The 24,242-nt window shown below is 38.7% G+C and overlaps 1 protein-coding gene across 3 annotated transcripts in view; it reads right to left on the bottom strand.

Annotated features, from left to right (window-relative positions):
- The window catches only part of MEIKIN (meiotic kinetochore factor), a 142,569-nt gene extending 118,663 nt beyond the window's left edge, over positions 1-23,906 (bottom strand). For all 3 annotated transcript variants that reach the window (XM_074231296.1, XM_074231310.1, XM_074231301.1), the window contains exon 1: positions 23,671-23,906. In XM_074231296.1, coding sequence (XP_074087397.1) covers positions 23,671-23,797 — 127 coding nt within the window. In that variant the 5' untranslated portion in view covers positions 23,798-23,906. The remainder of the gene's footprint in view (positions 1-23,670) is intronic.
- Positions 23,907-24,242: the final 336 nt, after the last annotated feature.

Below are 24,242 nucleotides of genomic sequence, written 5' to 3'. Positions count from 1 at the left end.
AATGTTGGTGGAGCTGTGAACTCATCCAACTTTTCTGGAGAGAAATTTGGGATTATGCCAAAAGTGCAACAAAAATGTGCATACCCTTTGATCCAGCAATACCAATAACAGGGTCTATAACCTGAAGAGATCATGAAAAAGTGTAAAAACATCACTTGTACAAAAATATTTATAGCAGCCCTGTTTGTGGTGGCAAAGAATTGGAAATTAAGTGAATGTCCTTCAATTGGGGAATGGCTTAACAAACTGTGGTATATGTATGTCATGGAACACTATTGCTCTCTTAGAAAGCAGGAGGAGTGGAAATTCAAGGAAGCATGGAAGGATTTGCATGAACTGATGCTGAGCAAGATGAGCAGAACCAGAAACACATTGTACACCTTAACAACATGGGGGTGATGACCAACCTTGATGGACTTGCTCATTCTATCAGTGCAACAATCAGACACAATTTTGGGCTATCTGCAATGAAAAATATCATCTATATCCAGAGAAAGAATTATGGAGTTTGAACAAAGACCATTACCTTCAATTTTGGAAAAAACCGTTATGTTATGTGATTTTGCTATCTCTTATACTTTATTTTCCTTCCTTAAGGATATAATTTCTCTCTCATCACATTCAACTGAGATCAATGTATACCATGGAAACAATGTAAAGACTAACGGACTACCTTCTGTTAAACTCAAAATTGTAAAACTCAAAATAAAATCTTTCTTGAAAAAAAAATTTTTTAAAAAGGTGTTTTTTGGAAAAATATGAAAATCTTTCAAGAGTTCTTGAAAGAAGGAAAAATACAGATTATTTTGTTAAATGACTACTAGTGTAGCAGTGGAACTCTGGACACAGAAATATTGTAGTCATCATTTTATATGGGGAAACATTTTTTTTTTCTGTACTGTTAAAGTATTGCAGTAAGTCTGGCTTCAGACATCCCCCTTCTATCCCTTTACCATTAATCTAGCTTTCTCTTTCACTTGTCTATTATTTGTTTGTTGTAACTTTTAATAAATTTTCTTTCTTTTAGTTCTGTGGTTTCTTCAGCAAATGAAACCGAACTCCAGCCTAGGGGGCCTGTTAATATCTTCTTAGCGACTATGAAGAGAGGCCACTCTGACCTGGATCCACTTGGAGGCTGGGAGGTGAGAAACACCCCCTTGTTTAAACCTCACCCTCCCCACCTGACCCATAGGGCTTGGGGTTTTTTTTTCAGTTGCTTCTCTCTTGCCCCCTGGAGCTTAGCAAAGGAAGTATGAGACAGTGAGGAATCCAGAGACTCTCTGGAGGTGGGATGCCGTCCCTGGTTGAGTCAGCCAGGATGCTGATCGGAAGAGGTGTGTGGGTATAAGGGTAACATATTCTAACTCCTGAGAACCTCTGCACTGTGGAGTGGGCTGTCTAATCCTACTTTTAAAAGTCTTTATTGAAATAATATTTTGATTTGCCATTTTAATGAGAGCTCTGTGGGTGGCTTGGCTTCAGTAACTAAAGCTTTTGGTAAAACCCACGGGCGGGCCACACAAAACTGCCCTGCAGGTTGCATTCTGGACAAATGCTGTGTTGTATTCTTTGTGCGAAGGCTTGTTTTATTTATTTCTGGGGGGCAGGGGGAGCGCTTTGGTAGAGCTGCTTTTAGTTCGCAGGACGCTGTCAGAATTACAACAATACAGGCAAAGTCTCATTCTGCACCACAGAGTAGTCCTCTGGGTTACGTTTTGACCCGTCGGAAGCAGCTTGAACTTCGAGACCTCTGCAAGAAGTACCTCGCGGCAGTCTGTGCCAAGGACGGGCCTCCCCAGGCCCTGGAAGGTGGAGGTGGCCGTGGAAGTCTCCGACGGCCGTGAGGCCACGGCGGCAGCGGGAGGACCGGACGGGGCGGGCGGCGCGAGGCTCGGGCCTCCCAGCCCTGCTCCGGGGAGCAGCCCGGCGCCGAAGCCAAGGGCTCCCAGGAGGAGCCGGCTGCTGGGGGGACGCAGCGGGCCCCCTCCGGGCTCGGGCTCCCCAACTCTCCAACCAGGTCTCCCTAAATCCCCCCCCCCCTTAACAGAATGAGGCAGCTCTTATGCTACAGTGAACGGAAACTCAGGGAGCCATCCCTCCTTCCACACGCGACCGGGCAGGGAGAAAGGACCCGGATGTGTTTCCCCAGACCAGGAGCCCAAGCAGGTGCCAGAAAGCGGCCTCCGCAGCTGCAAAAGGGGAAGGAGCGGCCGTAAAGCAAACTCGAACTGCCGAAAAGCAGAAAGAAGGGCTGCTTCACAATGCGGACTGGATTTCACGTGCGGACAGGAGTTGAAGTGCGGGTTGCCCCCAAACTCCGGAATGGATTCTCCTTCTGATGGATCATCCTCTCCCAGTCTCTTAAGCCTTTGCCTAAGCCCTTCCAAACAAAGAGTGAAACTGGTTGCCTTCCCCCTCTCCTACTCCTCCAGTTCCTCCCTTTTCTTCTTCTTCTTCTCAATAAAGCCCTTCACAATCCTGATTCTTCTACCAACTTTGAGAGGATCCTCACTGAACTCTACCCACTGAGAGAAGTACCAGATTCTTGGGGGGTGGGGACTAGGGGGATGATCAGGGTTCATCTTGCTCAGCTGAAAGGGAAACTAGGTCTCCAGTCAGATGATGTTCGCAAAATTCACTGAGGAATTTAAGAAATTATCATATATATTGTATATAAATTTATAAATATATATATACATATATATATATAGATATATATATTATGTATAGGAAATAACTGTCAAGGGGAGTGACCATTATCCTCAGTTCACAGTCTGGCTCAGAAGGTTGCAGATGCTAAGGTTGAGACAAGAGGAAGGGATCCAGGTCAGCTTCCCCCTAGAGCTAGAGCTATCCCTGCAGCGAATCCAGGATGGAATTTTCAGGATGGCAAGGATGGGGAAAGAAGGGACTCCACAGAAGGCATGAAAAAAAGGAATTAAAAAGCATGTAAATTATAACAGGCTTAGAGAAATAACACAGCTCTTTTCCATACAGACTTGTGCAAACCATGAAGAAATATACTACCTTAGACCCCACTTCTATTGAAGGGAATGTTCTCCTTGGCATTCATTTTATTAGCCAGTCCTTCATTGAAAGTCAGCAAAAAGCTTAAGAAGTTAGATGAGGGACCCCAAACACCAACAGCTCAATTCCTGGAGGTGGCTTTTGGTGGGTTCAATCAGAGGGATATAGTTGAAGCAGAGGAAAAGTCTCCTAGTGCCAAAAAAGCACAATTAATAACAGCTACTACTAAGGAGCATAATGTCTAGCTTTTTGCTGCCCTGACTCTGGTGACTCTGGCCAAGCCCCTAATGGTGATAGATCTCCCACAAAGGGAAGGGTCATAGATTATGGGAATGTCCCTCTAGGGACTTTCCTAAGAGGTCACCTCCAGGACCATGCCTAATCTGTAGGGGGTCAGATAGGTCACATGCTGAGTAGGTGGGTCTCCAGGAGAATCCACCTGGGGAGCAACCTCTGCTGTCAGGTCTAAACTCTAGGCAGACAGGTCATTGGAGACAAGAATAGATGGAGAGGTTGAGCAGCCTCTTCACAGGGTCCTGCCTTTCCTCTTCTCTGGAGGAGGATCAACTGGATCCTGGGTTCAATCAGACGCCCTCTCTATCACCATGGCTGAACATGGAGTTACCATGGACACTGAAAGTAAACCAATTAACTTTCTTATTGAATACTGGGGTAACTTACTCAGTTCTGCTAAATCATTTCAGTGAACTTGGACTCTACCCATTAGGTTGTGGGCACTGAAGGGATGCTGAGGAAATGCTTACAGACTAAACCTCTCCCTTGCCAATTTGAGGACTACTTATTTGAATATACCTTCCTCATTTTCCCTTCCTGCCCCACCCCCCTTGTTGGGTGAAATGGTGAAATGGTGAAACTGGGAAGCTGATTCTCTCTTGTTAAGCCTCTCATTTCTCTTTGCTCCCTACTTAACTGTGCTCTTTAAAGGTTAGAGACATGGTAAATAATGAACTTTGAGACAAGGGAAAATACCTGGGCAGGCCACTCATGCCACCCTAGTTTCAGTTTAATTCAAAGACCCCAACATTTACACTCACCACTTAAATCTGAAGCAAGAAATGGATTATAACCTTTGAGCCACAAATTTGACTCCTTTTGTTGCCAATGAGAGTTAAGTCACTAATTAAAGATAGAAATTGAGGGTCAGTAAAAAACAAAGTAATTGGTATGCTCCTTTAAAACTACTTAGGATTTATTACAAATTATTATAAAATATACAGGTTAAAAACTTTGCTCCTGGGGCAGCTAGGTGGCACAGTGGATAGTGCACTGGCCCTGGAGTCAGGAGTACCTGAGTTCAAATCAGACCTCAGACACTTAATGATTACCTAGCTGTGTGGCCTTGAGCAAGCCACTTAACCCCATTGTCTTGCAAAAGAAAACCAAAAACCTTTTCTCTTCCTGAGGAGTCTACAGGCACTTTAGGATAGGATGAATTACAAAAGGCTAGGCAAGGTTACTTGGGAAAGGGACACAGTCTGAGAGAGATAAAAAGAGACAGTGTAGAAGGACAGTCAAACAGAGATGACTGAGCCAAAGAGTGGACCACCCTGAGGAAGGGTCCAGCTCAGGTTTTTATAGCCTTGTCCACTGAGGGAAAAAGGGGAAATGGCCCCCCCCCTTACATTACCAAAACCACTAGAAGGTTGGAAGCTGGGGATTGGGAATGATAAGAAAAGATAAAAATTTTACATTTAATGAAACAATAGAGGTCAATTTACATCTCAGGAGCAGAGAGTCTTCTTTAACAATGTTTCTAATTACAAATTTCCTATATTCATAAATCTCTGCATCACTTTGACTCCCACTATAACACCCCAATTTTTTCAGTTAAAAAGCCCAGTGGGGAATTTTGATTAGTACAGGATTTCAGACATCAATGAGGCAGTTATTTCTAGACACCGCACTGTCCTGAGCCCTCCATACTATTCTAATTCCATGGTTCTCCACCCTGATGCCTTCTTTTGTATTCCTCTGCATAAAGATTCTTAAATTATTTTTGCTTTTGAGTAGAATGCCCCCTGGGAAATGATGTCCTCAACAGATTAACCTGGACAGTGTTGCCTCCGGGCTTCAAAGATACCCATTTGATAGGGCTTTAGGAAAAGTTAGTTGATAGCAATTTAATTCAGTATATCACCAATATCCTGTTCTGTAGCCCCATATCAGAGACTGCTCTGAGAATTGTTTTATAGACCCTAAATTTCCTAGATTTCCATGAACAAAATTCAAATAGCTTCTCAATCTGTGAAGTATTTTGGTTATGAGCTCATTCCCGCATCCTGCTCTCTCCCTACAGAGAGAAAGAAAACAATTCTATTCACCCCTCCCCCAGGCCCCAGTCAGAAACATGTGCATGCCTTTGTGGAATCTGTGGATTCTGTAAAATTTGGATACCAATTTTTGAAATAATTGCAAAGCCTCATTATGATTCAACACAGGGCCCTGATGATCTCCCCAGAACTAGGGTCCTGATCAAGGCAAAAAGTTTTTTAGACTTTGAAGTTTCAACTAGCCGCATCATTAGCATTAGTTCTGCCAACTTAGATAAACCTTTCACTTGAGTTTTTAACTGAGATTCTAGGACCAGATCTCAGATCAGTAGCTTATTAACTATAGCTTTTGGCTATAGATGCAACAGGTGTTCTAATAGAGGAAACATCAAAACTTGCTTCAGACCAACCTTTAGAAGTCCTTAGCCTACATAGGGTGTAGAGTATTCTGGAAGACAAAGGCTACCACTGGCTTTCCAGAAGTAGGCTGACTAAATACAAGCCCTCCTCTAAGACACTCCTGCCACACCCACAATCCTGAAACCTTCTTTCCAGACAATACATCATCTGATAGCTTGGTTCATAACTATGTGGAAACTTTAGATTCAGTCTACTTCAGTCAACCTGATCAAAAGGATTTTCCCCTCACAAATCCAGATGAGGACTGGCACACAGAGGGGTCCAGCTTCATCTTAGAGGGTTAAAGAGAGCAGGGTATATAATTTTCAGTCTAACACCAAGAAGCTAAACGACTCCCTCTTGGGTCCTCTACCTAGAAGGTTGAATTAGTAGTGCTTACCAGAGCTCTGGAATTGGGGAAAGACAAAAGGATAAATATTATTACTGACTCAAAATATGCATTTCTTATTTTGCATGCACATGGGGCTATTTGGAAAGAATTCCCCTATTAAACATGCTCAGGAGATTCTAAAGTTATTCCAACATGTTCAAGAACCTGGAAGGTGTCAGTCATATTTTGTAGGGGCCACCAGAGAGATGATTCAGATATAGTTGTAGGAATATGCTGACTGACATAGCAGTTATGGTGCTACCTATCACACTGACCCCTTTAATACCTCACCCAAGTCTTATTCTCCTACCCTGCTTTCAGGAGCAAGCTTTAGCTAAGGAAAGGGGATATATTCATTCATTGTCATTGTCTCTCTCTCTCTCTCTCTCTCTCTCTCCTTCCCACCTCTCTCTCTTTCCTTCCCCCCAAGTGTTTCCAGGAACCCTCATTTCAGAGGGCAGCCAATAGAAATTTGGGGGGGAGGGGGTTATCCCAGGTCACTAACTTGAGAAAAGATAACCTTTTATTCTTTTGTAAAAACCTATTTTTATAGACCACAAGCTAGGGGAGACTAGCCTGTTCTATTTGTGCTCAAATAAATTCTGAGGGGCAATTAGATCTCCACTCTTAAAATCTGTGCAAAGGAGAGGTACTTATTGGGGGACTTCACCCACATGCCCCCCCACCCCTGCCATGGTTTTAAGTTGCTTCTTATATTTGTGAATACATTTACTAATAGGTGGAAGCACTGCCCTGTAGAACTAATAGCATACTCAAATATATTTTAGCTAAATTTTACCATGAAACTCAAGACTAGATAAATTCCATTTGGGTTGCTGAGGGTCCCCCAGTTAGATTTCTGAGGGTATACATTACTATACCCCCCACCCCACAGAACATTAATCTTAGTGCCTTTGAACTACTTTATGACAGACCATTTCTAATCTCTGATATTCTTATAGACCCAGAGTATCACCTAATTACCCAATTTGCTACACAACTAGGTGCTGTCAGGGCAGCTCTCTCTGAGTATGCCAATAAGCACCTTCCAAAACCTATAAGAGAAAGGGATAGGATATATTTTAAATCTTGGGAGGTTCAAGTGACTGATCCATTGAGAGTGAAATGGAAGGGTTATCATTAAGTCATTTTCTCTACCCCAACAGCAGTAAAACTTGGAAGGGCTCTCTAGGTGGATACATTTCTAGGATCAAACCTGTCCCTTCCCAGTTTCTCCTTCAGATGACACCAAATATTCTTCTAAACCTTTGAAAGACTTCAAGTATCTTCAAGAAGAATCTTTGCTGAACTCTGGAGATGTGTCTGTAAATACTTTACACTTCTTTCAGTTGAAATTCCCCCTCCCTTTTTGAATCATATTCATTTCCTACTATGTTCAAGTCTACTATGCTCCTATTACTTATCTCTTGTTTCTTGGTTCCTATTTCAACCTGCTTCAGGGTTGGGTCTTACTCTTCATAACTGGAATTCTATTGCTCTGGTTAAAATAGGAAACTGCATCTACTGCCCTAAGGGCATGACCAAGGTCAGATATCTACTTTTAAGTCCAGGGTGGCTTAAGTTTATAGATATAAGGATATATAGGGGAATGCCTATCTAGTTGGGAAATGTCTACTCCACAAAGTCTGTTGCCAGACTTAGTGCTACAAAACAACACTTTATACTTCTTTCAGTTGAATTTCCCCTCCCTTTTTGAATCATATTCAAATAATTTAATTTAGTATAGGTCCCATATTTGACATTCCTTCAGTGATGTGTGATGGTGTCCATGACTGTGGAGGCAGAAACAGTATCAGAATAAGAATTTTCATATTATAAACCTAATAGAGGTAGGGGACAGGGCAGAGTCAATGCCTGTTGGGTTGCTACCATCATCCTCAAGAAACACACTAGACAACTACCTTTACCCTCTCCCTATTCTCTGAGAAACCAACATGAAAACTCACCTTCCAAAGATCAGCTGTGGATTTCCCTGGTATAGTTATAGCCTGTCTATTCTCAAATCTTACAGCCAAAGAACATTGTTTTTGGGACTGGAGATAACAAGAGAAGCTCTATCATTTATATTCCCACTTATGTTATTTTAGAAGGATTTGTCAGAGATAACAAGAGGTCCTCTTTTATCCACTTACAATTCCTCCTCAAATACCTTTCAGGTTGCACCTTATCCCCTTACAATATTTCCCAGATATCTTTAACACATCCCTTCTACAAGCAATCAGGATATGAACCCTCCTGAATTAGACTACAGGTTCCCTTCGTGCTCCCCTGGGAGCTGTTTTTCTTTGTAGATCAAAGTAATTGACCCTAGTGTTGCACAACCCCAAAGGGCTGTCCTCAGCTCTCACTGTCTCTCCCTAATCAGTCACACTTGATCCTCCCTATCAGCATCTACTCTTTTTTAAAAATTATTTTTAGCATATTTATTATTTGCCAAATATATATATATAATATTTTGACATTTAAAAAATTTTTGAGTCCCCAATTGTCCCCATTCTCCCCTTCCTTCTTGAGAAGACAATTTGATATCAATTATACATAAAGATCATGCCATATATTTCCATAATAGTCATATTGCAAAAGAAAATACTAACAAAATTAAACAATAAATATAAAGTAAAAAAGTGTGTTTCAATCTGCATTCAGAGTTTATCAGTTCTCTCTCTGGAAGTGGATCAGCATCTACTCTTAATACCCATATCCAACATTCCCATGCCAAATGTGGACTCTGAGAAAATATCCTTTGTTACCTATCCAAGGGGGCTGAATATTTGCTCCCCCTGTATAGTCACTTGAAACATGAAGCTATACTCTCTAACTTAACACTCACTGTTTCATTCCTTGATAATGAGACCTCCCACACCCTTTCTGACATACAAGAGTGTTTCTTGGCCAATGTGTTCCTGGATAATGGTATTACTCTTGATTATCAACTTGTTTCTTGAGGAGTGTCTTTGCTCTAGCCAACACAATTTGTATGTACATCAGCAACTCTCATAACGGGTAACTCCATACCAAGAGGATACTACAAGAGGTCACTTGGATGCAAAACCTATACTCCACTCAAGTGGAGTCCTCTTCTTGGAACAACTAGTTTCTCTCCCTTCTGGCTCCTATACTTTTTCTACTCCAAATCATTTTCCTCTTGCTTCTATGTGGTCCTTGTCTGTTTAAACTTATTGTCAAATCTGTTTCCTCCAGGATGCAAGAAGCAGATCTACAACTGATAGCCTCAACCAAATACCAATCTGTAGAAAATCCTGAAAGCCCACATCCTTTAGACATTACCTCAGTCAAGTTCTGACTGTAATATATTTTCTCTTCAGAAGGACCCTGATAGGATAGGTGGGGTAGGAAGGATGCTTCCTCCAGCTCTGAAGAAACTACAGAAAACTGACCTCTTACCTAATTCCCAGATGAATCTGGGTACAAATTCTTTAGGGGGGAATATGTAGCAGGGGAAATGTAAGCACAAGGAAATATTGTAATCATTTTTTTGTATGGGAAACAAATTTTGTAATTTTTTTTCTGTACTGTTAAAGTGTTGTTTTGTAGCACTAAGTCTGGCAAACAGACTTTGTGGAGTAGGCATTTCCCGACTATACAAGCATTACCCTGTATAGCCCTATATCTTTAAACCTAAGCCACCTTGGACTTAAAAGTAGGTTGGTGGCCCAAATGGCTGACCTTGGTCATGCCCTTAGGGCAGTAGGTGCTACTCAAGCATAATAAATGCTACCTCACACCCGGTGTTGATTAAGCACAGCCCCTGAAGTATACACATCAAGAGTTAAAGCACTCCTCAAGCACCCCCTCGCTCCTACCACCACAGAAAGTATACTTTAGGAGTATCATTGACCTTTTTTCCTACACAACTCAGGTTGCTCTGTTTGCTAAATGAATTCTTCTACACACAGCTATATCTTTTAAAGAATTTTTAACACTCTATAAGACATTTATTTACTAGCTTTCTCTATTATTTGTTTACTATAGCTTTCAATAAATTTTCTTTGTTTTTACCCTTGCACTCAGGTCAGAGGGTTTCTTCATCAAGCAAACCCAAACTCCAGCCCAGGGGACTTGGCAACACTGGCATCAATCAAGACATAAAATAGGGAGTCATTCCCTCCCAAAGTGTTTACCTTGTTTTAGAAAGATGTACAATTCTGAGTACAAGATGAAGAATGATTTTTCTATAGATAATGAGATGTTCTAGACACTCCTGTAAAGTTAATTCTTTGCTAACTACTTCCTCATAGGTATCTAATCTCCTAATGTGCCACTCCTGATCTGTTCACACTTACTTCTTGCTCTCTGAAATGTCTACTCCACAATTAACAAACTTTCATCTTAAACAAAGTAAGATCTACACCAGAAACAGGAACATGGATGAGGGGAGGCAGAGCTGTGCCTCCTCTCAGTTCACACAATCCCTCAGAAACTGGATTGAGCGCATAAAAAAAGTATATGTCTATGCTACCTCTATTAGGTTCATAACATCCAAATCCTTATCCTGATACTGTTTCCACCTTCCCTGTCATGGACACCATCACACATCACTGAAGGAATATGAAATATGGGACCTATACCAAATTAAAATATCATCAGAAAATATTTAACAAAATAAAGTTTAAAATACAATAATACATAGATAATATTACACTTTAAAACTAAGTCAATTTTTTAGTAGAGATCCTTATATACAGATTAGTGTGAGTTTTTGTCATCATAGTGCTGTTTTGTCTTTTGTTCTCAGAGAAAACCATGACATCAGGAAGGTGATACCAAGACATACAAGTGAGATGAATTTAAGTGGAGGGGGCGCTGAACAAAGTCACCAGCCTCATATTCTCCTCCCGAGCTTTCTGATCCAATAGCCAGATATGGATCAGGATGACTGGAGATAACCCTGGATATGGTGGAAGACTTTGGCTTTTTAAAGCTAGATTTTTCCCAGGTCACAGTTTGACAGAGGCAACAGTCATTCAAACATTATTAGGTAAGAGAGCAATGAAGCAGAAACCAAGAATGACCACTTCCAAAAACTAAGAGGGGGAAAAATGTTGGGAGGGTAAGACCTTTAAAATATCTCAGTGATTAAAGCACATAAAAAAGAAAAGAAGAAACCTTTTATTCCAAAAAAAAAAATCAATCTGGGAGAAGACCCTCAAAGTTTCTCAGCAAAACAGAAATAACTGCTGTTTGAGTTCACTCTGAACCAGTCAGGACCAAAAACAGTGACCAAGTGGGCTAAGCCTAAGACTTACTGTTGGTCAATCAAGGAAAGCCAGAATGATTTAGGGCATGAAAACCCCAAGGATTCTTATGAGACCTTTGGGCAGAGCATCTACAAGTACCAACACCACTGATCTACAATTGTGATTAATAATTATGTTTCTCTTCTATTCCCTAGCCTCTTTTACATGCTAAAGGCAGGTTTCTTTCTTTCCTTTGAACTTCATTTTAATACTTTCTCTTAAGTTTGTTTTGCTTGTGCTATTCTCTCTCCCATCTCCAACCTCTTTCTTAAACCCCCTTTCTCCACTTGACCCTGCCTGTTTCTATGGTAATAAATTTCTACATCAAAATCTGTGTTTACTCACACCTCTCCCTTCCTCTTCCTTTCCTTCAACTTCACAATTACATCTCACTTCTTTCTTTCATACCACTATATTATTTCTTTCACTGCTCTAACAGTCAATCTGAAGTGGAGGAAATATTAGAGAAAAATATAATGCCAAATTTTTTTGCTTTACTGCTCACCTTATAAATACCACGGGTATCTGATTTCCATCCCATTGTTATCAAGATAAATAGTTCCCATTATGGACTACCTGAAAACTTACTGGGAAGGCTATGCCACCAGATGGGGTGATAAAATGTCAATCCACTGAAATTATGGGAATTAACTCAACTCCTACCCCTCACTCCTCCCTTAGATTTTTAAATCCATAATTTCTCTTCTTTATGCTGGTCTCCCTCTTTATGATACTCATTCCCCACTGGCGGCAGGGTAGCAGATGCTTCTGTTGCTGATCTCCTTAGGGGAGTAGTTGCTTCCAACTGCCTTTATTTTCTCTCTCCTTTAGCTTCTTCTAATTACAATAATATATAATAAACCTTTTTATCCCAAAATACTTCTGGATTTTTGTGATTTTTTTTGTTCACACATTCTTTAACCCTGACATATTTTTGCCTTTATCAAGTCAATCAATAAGGAATCTCTATCCTCAATAAATTTACATTCTAATGGGGAAAACAGTGTATAACCAGGTAATTCAAGATACATACAGGGAAAATGATGATAATTTGAAAGAAAATGGCATTAGCAGTTTGGGGAGTTGGAGAGACAGTCCAAGAAATGCCACCCAGAAAGAAGGATTTTAACTGAGTTTTGAAGGAAATCAGGGAAATTAAGAGGCAAAGATAAGTCAGGGTATTAAAGACATAACAATAGTCATTAAACATTCATTAAGAGAGGAGATAAAGTACTGTATATAAGGAATAGCAACAGTATAGAGGGTCAAAAAATTCAAGGGAAATAATGAAAAAAGTGGGAAACATGGGAACCTAGCAGTATAAGATAGCAAACTACATACTTCAAAAATTCTAATTATCAAAACTATTTGATCTTTGTTAGAAAATTTAAAAAAGAGATCAAGGAAATAAATTAGGTACATAACATATAAAAGCAGACACAACACTTAGCCAATAGTAAGAGCTTAATAAATCCTTATTCATTCCAAGTCATATACTAGCACAATATTCAGTAAATGCAAAAAAGTCTATTTACTAGGCTAAGGACAAAAATTTCTGGGAAAACTGGAAATCAATCTGGCAGAAATTAGCTTTAGACTTGAAGTAAACAAACACTCTGTTAAAACAGTTAATCTTTTGAAACTGTTAAACCTTCCCTATATTAATTCTGTACTAGTCTGCTATGTAATCCTGGATAGCATCTGCAAGTTATCTCAACAGGTCCTCCTAGTTATACATCATAAATTCCTTGAAGCTATTTTATGTTAACAAAGATCCAAACTCCCAGTCAAATCAACTCCTTCAACTAAATCTGTAATTTTTTATTTCCTTCTCCGATGCACAGAAACACATTCTTACATCTTACATTAAGCCCATCCTTAGTCCTTCCCTGGTATCTCACAGTTCTGCCCCTAACTCCTCCTAATCCTTTCCCAGGGTTCTTTGAAAAAGCATATCTTTCCCATCTTCAAGCTGCTGGATTCATGTTGAACCAACCCAGCCACAATGATTACTCTCTTCCCCGAACACTCTTCTTAACTGTCTTTGATGTTATCTCCAGCTCAGCTTGTAATTGTTTCATCATTGCTCAACTTCTTCACTTCTATTGAAACTCACTTTCTTTACCTTGCTGCCTCCCTACAGAACTCTGTGAATTAACTTGTAACTCTCTGCAGGAACCTGTGAATTAAAATTTAAGGCTTTTTGGTTTGCTTTTGTTTTTGCAAGGCAATAGGTAATTATTAAGTGTCTGTGGTCACATTTGAACTCAGGTCGTCCTAACTCCAGAGTCGGTGCTCTATCTATTGTGCAACCTAGCTGCACCCAATTTATGGCCTTTTTAAAAAAAAATTATTTATTTATGGCAATGGGGTTAAGTGATATGGCCAAGGTTACACAGCTAGGTAATTATTAAGTGTCTGAGGCCGGATATGAATTCAGGGACTCCTGAGACCCCAGGTCTGGTGCTCTATCCACTGTGCCACATAGCTGCCTCTAATTCATCACCTTCTTGAACCCTCCTAAGGTCCCTTCCCCAGGGCAATCCTCCCTGCTACAGACCAACATCTTACACTATACCAACATAAACTCCAAAGAGGAGATGATTCATCGAGGACCACTACTCAAACTCTAATCAGTATTAGCCAGTTCATTATGATTCTATAAGGGGTAATACATGTTAGAAATTATTTCAACATAGTCATCTAACACATATTTAGTCAGTGATCTAGTGATAAATATAAGAATAAACTTCATATTTTGTATGTATAATGGGAATTAGAGTCTAATAGAAAGGCCCTATAATAGGCCTCAAACTACTTTAATGCAATGTTCATTACTTCTCTACTAGCACAAGAAAGCTGACACAGATAACTCCAGTTTGTTTTGTCCAAATTCCATGACCAAATCAAGCATGAGCGACATGTTACAGAAAGTTACCTCTCTCCTACCCCCGTATATTCTTAGAGTCTATGTATAGTTTATATCATCACCTCTTGCTCAGCCTAAAGAGGAGCCCATCCCATTGTGACCCTCTCACCAAAGAGATAATTCTTTGCTTCATCCAACCTATGATCCTGCAAACATATCATTTCTTTGCTTAATTTAGCTTACGAGTCATATGTCAACCAATGGGATTCTGTATTTTGCATAGCTGCTTTAGAATATTCAGTTAGTAAATCTGGTATTAAGCCTTATAAAAATAAGCCACTGGAAGGAGCAGAATATTTCAGGCCCTGATAAAGGTCTGGGGTCCATTTCATTGGAGGGGCAGGTCCTTTTTAATATAACTGCTTTGGCTCAGAGCTCTACCTCAGTTTCCCTTTTAGTTATTCAGGATGATTCTTATCTCTACACAAACAGATTCATGACTTTGATGTAAAAGTTTATATCAGAAACAAACTAGAGGAACAAGGAGAGATGCTTTTCACATCTATATGTGCTAAAATGTACAGAGAAATATAAGGAAGGAATTTAAGCATAAATAAGGAGAATTTAAGGAGTAAACCAAATTGAAGAACCTTTAGGAGATGAATAGGAAGGAAATAAGAAAGGTGAGGTTTTCACAACCAATAGAGGGATATGTGTGTGTATGTGTGTGTGTATATATGAAAATAAAAGAAAGAAAATTTAAGTGTGTTGAAAGAAAAATTTGAAGGAGATTTGCTTTTTTTTAAAATTAGAAGAATATGAAAAGCTGCAATTTTTTAATTATAAAATAAACACATGAAGTTGCCTCCAAGGCAAGAGGAGAGGAATGCAAAGCAGTCTCTGGTCCACCTCCTCCTCCAGCCTCCAGTCATCTCTCTCATTTGGGACAAGCAAGAGGATAGGGACAAGAATTTGATAGGACTTTTTAGTTATTTAAAATTAAATAGAGGGAAAGTATAGAGAGGTAGGAGTAAACTGATAGCAAGATTGTTTTTGAGATTTTGATTATTTCCATAAATGTCTTCAAAACTAAATCAGAATTTCATTATTTATTCTACTGTTCGACAATAGGACAAAATATTGGAGAAATGCATGGATCAGAAAAAAAATTTACATGTACAATCTTAAAACAAGCTACCTCAGTTTACCAATCTGTAATGAGGATAAAATTTATGCCTAACAATAATTTGGTAATTCATTGTATTTGAAATATTATTAGAAAAATAACTTCTTTCAAAATATAGACTCTTCTGAGGTATAGACCTAATTGTTAAAAGAATGATATATACTGTTTAAAACTGTTATTTAGAAATTATTTTTATTGTGAATTTGGTATAGCATAAATCTCTTTTAGAAGTCCTCATCTGTGCACTACACTAGGTTCTAAGTTCTTACAAGCCCTGCATGTATATTAAAGAATTTTAATAATAACAGCTTATAATATTTAAGTTCTACATACTTTGAGCTGAATAAATAAGAGTTGCAACTTTATAACAGTAAAAAGTCTTATATATATATTCTCTAGTAATTTTACTATGAGTTTCTTTTTATTTTATTAATTTGGCCTCTATTGTTACTTTTATTTTGACTAATTGGGTCTTAAAATGTTGAACTAATGCCTTCCCAGACCATGAGGAATGGGAATTTACAAGTCATACATGACAGGATGAATGATTTTTCAAAAATTAGATAGTTTGGAAATGTATTAGAATAAGTTACTATCTTGTGATTAGCGCTAAATTTTGTTTTATATTTGTTATTGTATGTGTCACTGTTTCTAAATTTTTTGTATTCTGAGAAATCATATTTTTAAAAAATACTGTTGAAGATGATAAATAATTGAATAATTTAGCTCCTTTTTGATTTAGACTCTGTGAAATTAATTATCAGAGGCTACTATCATAATTTAAGACATCAAGTATTTAACAGTATATTTTAAAAGGGAAGAATAATAATTGCTTATATTATGGAAAAGAAAAAGAGAGGGGTGAAAATCTTGTAAAACTCTCCATATTTGTAAACCCGCCAAGATGATCAGGGTCATGAAACTTTATTAGCCCTGTGAAAGAATCTGTGACCTTTATTTAAAAGAACCAGAGCCATTTCACCATTACTAATCCTTCAAAGGGAAAAAATTTTAAAGTTTGTTTATAGTATAGAAGCATTCCATGTGATGATTTGTTACTACAAAATAATGAAGTTATTTCTGAAATAGTATATACTGAAGTTGCATTTGGACCAACTTGGGATTTTTGTTGCTGTTGCCTTTTTTGAGGAAATGGGTTTAAATGGTATGCGCAAGGTCACACAGCTAGTAAGTATCAAGTGTCTGAGGCAAAAATTGAGCTCAGTTCCTCCCAACTCCAGGGCTGGTACTCTATTCACTGGCTGACCCAACTTAATTGTAACAGGTAGGTTCTAGTCTTAGGGATTTGATTTTGTTTAAAGGGTTAGAGTATAATAATTTAAGAGATGACTATTAGTATGCAAATTACTGTCAAACTTTTTTCCCCCTAAAGGATTCTTTTTTGAGTAAAACTATCATATATACATCATCTATGTGAAATTATGGAATATAATTACTTTATTGATTGTTTTTACATGAGGATGTTTAATTAGAAAAGTAGAATAAACAAAAAAATGTTCTATGATTTTTAAAGGCTGGTAATTTTTTATTTCTGAATTAGTATAACATATGAGTAATAACTATATCCTTCTCTAATTGTGATTATTGAAACTTGTTATCCAAAGCAAAATCTTATGGGATTGTAATCTGATATTATTCTAAATTCTTATTTCAGTTATGACTGTCTGATCATTATGTCAGTAGTCCACCACTCAAGGAAAATGCCACCACATGTGTATGTATTATGTATAAATATATATGTGTATATATATATATATATATATACACATATACACACACACATATACCACACATGTGGTGGAATTCTGCTGATGGGTGGTTATTAACTATGTATTTTACCTGAAATTAAACAGAATTAAAGATTTTTATTCATATGTATATATATATATATATATATATATATATATATATATATATTTCAAATCATGCTGGGCTTTAGTCTGGAAGATTATTGTTAATACTTTTATAATTATGTCCCTGCCCTTTCAGAGAATATTTCTCTAACTGGGGCAAGTTATAAGCTATGAATTTTTTTTAAATGAATCTTCTTGTTGTAATACTTCACCTCTGCACTATATTTTTTTTCTATCTGAAATTGTAGTTGTTTCCATATTCTGCACAACCAAGTAACTATTTCAGCTTGGATCAACCTGTTAAAAGTTATTTACTCATATATATTAGACATTGTGCCTGTAATATGAGTCTTTGGACAAATATATATATATATATATATATATATGTACACACATACACACACATATCTATTAATTAGTAAAGTCAAAATCAGAAATGTCTTCTGTTTTATATTAAAGAAAAGAATTTCAGTGCAATCTGTTGTCTTAGAGAGTGACTTACAGACTATCTTGAACTACCTCAACGGGAAATTCATTTTTACTTAGGTTTATTATTTATTATGGGATTAACACCTTTGTGTGTGGCATGTCCCAAAGTACACATGGTTTACTCTAACACAACTCATTTGATAATTGTCCTCTCTTCATAATAACAAATTAATTACTTAATATATTTATACATTCTATCCCAAGACTTTTGCTACAATTGGAGTAAAATTAGTAACTTTTAAGTAAATTCATTTGTGTAATTGAAGTCATTACTTCCAAAGTATCTGTTTCTCCTAAAGATGAAATTGGAAATAGAGGTCTAAAAAGAAGTAGAGATCTAAATAATTTGAAATTAAAGTGGTAAAATAATTGGAGCAAAAAATGTTTAGAAACATCAAGTGATCATACATGTAATTTAAAAGGTTTTAAGATCTCTGCTTTCTGTAGAATTTGAAAATATTTAGCTTTTGATTTTTCTCAGCTACTATTTGAATTTCTTAAATATATCAATTTAAAAATTTCCTATTTCACATCATAAGAAAAATGATAATGAAGTTAATGCCAATTTAGACAAGTCATCAGCCCTTAGTTTTTGACCAAAGTGACTCATTTTACAAGTCAAATCCCCATAGATTTTTTTAAAAGATTTTTCAGGGGGTGGCTAGGTGGTGTTGTGGATAAAGCACCAGCCCTGGAATCATGAGTACCTGGGTTCAAATCCGGTCTCAGACACTTAATAATTACCTAGCTGTGGGGCCTTAGGCAAGCCACTTAACCCCATTTGCCTTGCAAAAATCTAAAAAAAAAATTCTTCAGCATATTGACAGTATTTATATCAAGTATAGTGTTTGATTAAAGGTAGTAAAAGCAAGGGGTAATGTAAAAATTTAAATTCTCTGAATTTTCAAATGAAATTTGGTCTCCTTATTGATATTCTTCCTAGAGTTCTGATGAGGTTTGGAAGTGTTTGTGGTGTCATCTCTAAACAATTACATGACTCAGACTGTCACCAAGCAAAGGGGAGGGGGGGTGTCACCATCTAGAGACTTTGCTCCCTAGGGAGGCAGGGTGCTGAGGTAAAATTATGTATTCAAATAGAACAAGAACTGCTATCTTCCTCACAGAATGTTTGTTGCTATGAGGGAGACACATAGTCTTGATGGAACTGTGCATGTGCTTACCCAGAATGCATACAGAAAACACTACCAAATGTATGATATTGATATCTGAATGAACTCAGGATCACTTTTAAGGTAAACCAAGACTTGCCATAAGGGAATTCAGGCCTAATATCTTTATTCACCAAAGTATTCTTCAAGGATGTCTAGTTTGCAGTACAAAAAGACTGCATCACTGTCTTGCATTAAACTCAAATAATGAACACTCTTTAGTCTTAAGGGGGAAGGAGGTTGTTGTTAGTCCCTCATTTTCAACCAATCAGATTGTTCCCACATCTCAACTGTGTAACCAATCATGTTTCCCTTAACTCTGTGATATCAACTATTCTATTTTTTGTTCTGTATCCCTGAAAATCAATAAAAGAGGAGCTATACTTTTGTGTAGCATCTCTGTTATCAAGACAAAACATTGACCCATCCTATTCTTAAATTACCAGCCTTGATAATGTTATCTTAGAGAAAAATGCCTTAGTTTATCTTTTAGATAATTTAGTTTATCTTAAATTTCACAGACAGCTGCTATAGACTAATAATGAATGATGTTTTCCACTTTTTCCACAGACAAGATGGCCTTAAGTTGCAGAAAAAGATAAACATTTTTGGACATGTTCGGTGTGTGAATTTGTTTCATTTGATTATGCTGATCACAAGGGATTCTTTTGTAAGTCAGAGGTAGCCTCCATTTGGAGAGTCTTATAGTTCAATAGTGATGTCAAAAAGAACAAAAGAAAAAAAGAGGATCACTGAAGTATTTACAAAAAATTGTATAGAAAACAGAAAATAATTTGGAGACTGACAAATAGGACAGTTTTGAAAATAATGTATTGAATTTCTTAGAGACTTAAAAAACTAAACTGTATATAATAGAAATTTATAGTTTCATTTGCAATCTTCTTTCTGTTATTTGTATATAGCAATGTTCTTGTTTGACAAATTCAGAATAACAAAAATATTTTAAAAGATATTAAGTCTGGGTGTAATTAATACTTTCACGTAGTTTAAAAAAGGCTAAAACTCTCAAACACTATTGCAAGCAGAACTAGGTATAGAAGTCTCACTGATATGGGAGGAGAAATCATACTTAAAGACCAAGGACTCCTGCAACATCCAGACCATCACCAGAAGTGCTGTTTCCTATCAAATCATGTCATTGGGTGAAATGGTTCTGGAAATTTCAAGTGAGAAGGATGTTTTTCCACAACACTATAATAAACATAGTGTGCAAGTCATGTCACCATTAATTTCACTGGAATTATTATTATTATTATTATTTTGTAGTCATTTGCATTGTATGGGATATTCATATTTCTGCCTCAGGAAAATAACAATTACCTGTTCAAAATGTAGGTCAGATGGAACTTGAAGAATAAAGTTTCACAGTATGGATTATTAGAGATAATGATGTAATCCTGTAAAGCTTCACAAGGAAAAAGAAAACCAGGGTGCGTGTGTAGAACTTAACAATCATTGGAAAATTTTCCAGAAAACAGTCTCTCTAATCTAATGCAATGCTAATAAAATTGTGAATTTCCAGTCATTCTGGAAAGCATTTTTGAACTATGCCCAGAATCCTCATTCTTTCTATAGCCTTTGACATTGTTAATCACTCCCTCCTTGATACTCTCTTCTTTCTGAATATTCTTTCCTGTTTTCCTCCTATCTGACCTCTCCTTTTCTGTCTCCTATGTTGAATCTCCCAGGTGTCCTTCAGTGTTCTGTCCTAGAGTTTTCTCCACCACACCCATTATACTACCTCACCTGGTGATCTCTCCAGTTCCCAAGGATTTAATTTCCACCTCTATGCTGATGATTTGCGCATCTACCTTTCCTGCTTCATTATCTTGGCTAACCTGATCTCCCTCCCAATTGTTTTTCTGACTTCTGAAATTGTTCAAGTATACTTTAAATTTCCTGGGTATAAAACAGAATGACTCATCTTTCCCCTTAAATCAATTCCTCACCTCCACCCCCTCTCCCTTCCTCATAGTCCCTCAGGCTTGTCACCTAGGATTCATCCAAAATTTCTCTCCACTGGCTTTCTATTTCTTCCAGAAGCAAATAAAAATGCTCTTTTTGATATTCAAAGTCCTGTATAACCAAGTCCCCATTTACTTTCCAAGTCATCTTATGCCCTATTCCCCAACACATACTCTGATCCAGTGACCCTTGCTTCCAGGCTGTTGAGAAAAAAAAAAATACTCCCCATCTATGTGCTCTGGGCATAGTTCATGCCTTGGGTGTTCTCCCTCCTTCATTTTCCTTGACTTTCTTGAAGTCCTAACTAAAATCTCACCTTCTTCAGAAAGCCTTCCAGCAAAAGAGCAAAAAGACATACTTGTCCTTCATGAATTTGAGTCACTTAGTTCAAATGAGTTTCTGTATCTCTGAGTACTGAAAAGATTTCTAAGCCACTGTCAGTGATCATCAAAAGACCTTAGAAACTGTGTGAGAACTCCAGGACTGGAAAGGGGAAAATATTTTAGTTTTAAAGAGGGAAGAGAGACAGGAAAGGTAGAAGCGTAAGTTCTAGATCAGTTAGCTTTACTTGAATTCATGGTACAATTTTAGAACAGATTATTAAATGTGAATAGTTAAGAAAGAAACTATTACAAAGAATTAGTATGGCTTCATCAAAGATAGGTCAAAACAAACTAAATTTTTTTCATTTTTTTCTTTTTGAGAAATTTACTAACTAGTAGATCAGAGAAAATGATGGAATTGCCTACGTTTTGGTTGGTAAAGTATCTCATATTATTATTTAGGCAGAAAAATGTCTCAAAGATGATAATACTAGTAGATAGTACTGTCTAAATGACTAGTGGCAAAAAGCAGTCTTAGTGATTCTATGTCAACTGAGCAAAAAAAGTCTCCATGGATTTGTGTGGTCCTATTCTCCTATGCTGTTTTGATATTTTCATGGAATTTTTTTTTGGGGGGGGAAGTATAGCTGGCAGGCTTTTTCAAGTGCCACAAATTTGGATGTGCTATCCAAACACTAGATTAGAGTCAGAATTCAAAAGGATGTTGATGGGGAGAGAGCACTGGCTGGAATTTAAGAAGGTGAAATTCAAGAGGAATAAATAAAACTTGTATTTGGGGTAAAAAATCCATTTCACATAGACAGGATGGAAGGAGTCACTAGAAGATTGTTTATCAGAAAAAAAAAAAGATTAGGATTCAATTGAACTGTAACCTCATTCAGAGTGAGCAGGACAGAGGGAAAGACCAAAAAAGCTAATATTAGGTTTCATGGAGCCATTCCAGAATTAGGAGGTGATAGTCTCTGCATTTTGCCATGGAGTATAGAAAGCACAATCCAAGGAGATCTTGATAAATTAGAGAGAATGCATAACAAGAAAACCAGAATACAGGCCCCTGAATTCATGTCATATGAACATTGAAGGGATTTGGGTTCAAGTCAGGACTGTAAATGACTTGGTCACCTGTCTGACCTTGAGAACTCACTCAACACATCTGGGCCTAAGCTCATTTGTAAAATGAGAGAGAGAAAAGTTGACCTTCCATTTCTAAATCTATGATCTTAGTCCTTAGGACAGATGAGACCACCTAAGAATGATTAAGATGTAAATCTTAGCTCTAGAAAAAAAAATTGGTCAACAAACATTCCTTAAGCATTTTAACCTAAAGAAAAAAACTTTTTTGGGGGACGCATTGTCTTCAGATATCTGAAGGGACTGTCATGTGAAAGCAGAATTAGCTTTGTTATGTCTATCCCCAAAGGGCAGTATCAAGAAGAATCAAGAGATGGACTTTGCAAAAGGGGTAAATTTAGATTTGATTTTAGGAAACCAGCACAGCTTTATCAATCCAAAAGTGGGATGGTTTTTGGAAATGATGAGTTTCCTCTCATTGGAGGTTTTCAAGAAGAATCTGAAGGATTACTTAGGTATGTTGTTTGAATGTTTGTGTGTGTGTGTGTGTGTGTGTGTGTGTGTGTATAATGTATAAGTATTCATGAGGGAGAGGGTGGACGTGAGTTAAAGGGCTGTTGAGGTCCTCTCCAATTCTAAAATTCTCTAAGGAAGAAAGAAGACCTGAGCAATACTGAGAAGGGAAAAGGAGGGAGAAAGGGGGAAGAGGGCAAAAGAAAAGGGAGGAGGAAAAGACATAAGAAAATGGGAGGAGGGGAGGGAAAGGAGAACAGGGATGAAGAGAGATTAAAAATATGAAGGAGGGGCGGCTAGGTGGCGTAGTGGATAAAGCACCGGCCTTGGAGCCAGGAATACCCGGGTTCAAATCCGGCCTCAGACACTTAGTAATTACCTAGTTGTGTGGCCTTGGGCAAGCCACTTAACCCCTAAAAACCTAAAAAAAAAAATATTGAAGAAGAAGAAATGGGATGGGAAAACATGGAAGGGGAAGGGAGGAACAGGAAAGAGGGACAAAAAGGAGGGAAAAGGCAGGGAAGAGGATGAAAAGGGCGGGAGAGGAAGAAAGAAGACGAGGGCAGAAGAAAGATGAAAAGAGGAGAAAAGGAAAAGGGTTGGGAAGGAGGGGGGGAAGGGGGAGGATGAGTGGGAGATGAGTAGACTGGAAGGAGAGCCTGGGGGGCAGCAGCGGCAGGGGGCTGGAAAGCGGCTGGGCCAGGGGACCCCCTCCCCGGCCCCCGGGGGCCGGGTCTCGCCAAGGTGCCGCCTCTGCGCCCCTCGCTGGGCCTGGCACCTACCTCCGACGGGCTCATCGCGGAGCGGCGCCTCGGGGAGGCCTCGGCTGGGCCCGGGCGGCGGCGGCGTGTCGTGGAGCCTCCCGACCCGCCGGGGCCGGGGCTGGCCGAGGGGGCGCCGCGGCCACATGGCCGGCTCCGGGCGCCGCTGCGCGGGATGCTCCGGGCGTCTCCGCCGCGCCCCGGGGGAAGGGCGGCCGAGTTCTGCCCAAGGGCCAGGTGGCACTCAACTCCTCCGCACCTGCTTCTAGCAGCCCCCGGCCCACGCTGGGCCTTTCCCCCTCCCCTCCCCCAGTCTCTCCGTCCCCATCCTGCGGGTTCCAGGGACAGCCTCAGCCTCGGGCCGGGCAGCCAACAGAAACGGGGCTCTCGGGGAAGGAGGGTAACTGTGGGGTGAGAGTTACATTTTGGCTTCGGTTTGTCGGGTTTAGATGCCTGGGACTTCTAGCCACTGGCGTCCAGCGTCTGTTTCTCACAAGTGTAGTGTACGGAGAACATGATGCTGGAGAAAACTTGGGAAGGCAAGAGGTGATTATGAATCACACCACAGTTGAAGAGAGAACCAAAGGAGGGGG

This window comes from Macrotis lagotis, chromosome 1 (assembly GCF_037893015.1).
Source record: "Macrotis lagotis isolate mMagLag1 chromosome 1, bilby.v1.9.chrom.fasta, whole genome shotgun sequence".
In the NCBI taxonomy this organism is placed as follows: Eukaryota; Metazoa; Chordata; class Mammalia; order Peramelemorphia; family Peramelidae; genus Macrotis; species Macrotis lagotis.
This window is presented reverse-complemented; position numbering and strand designations above follow the sequence as displayed.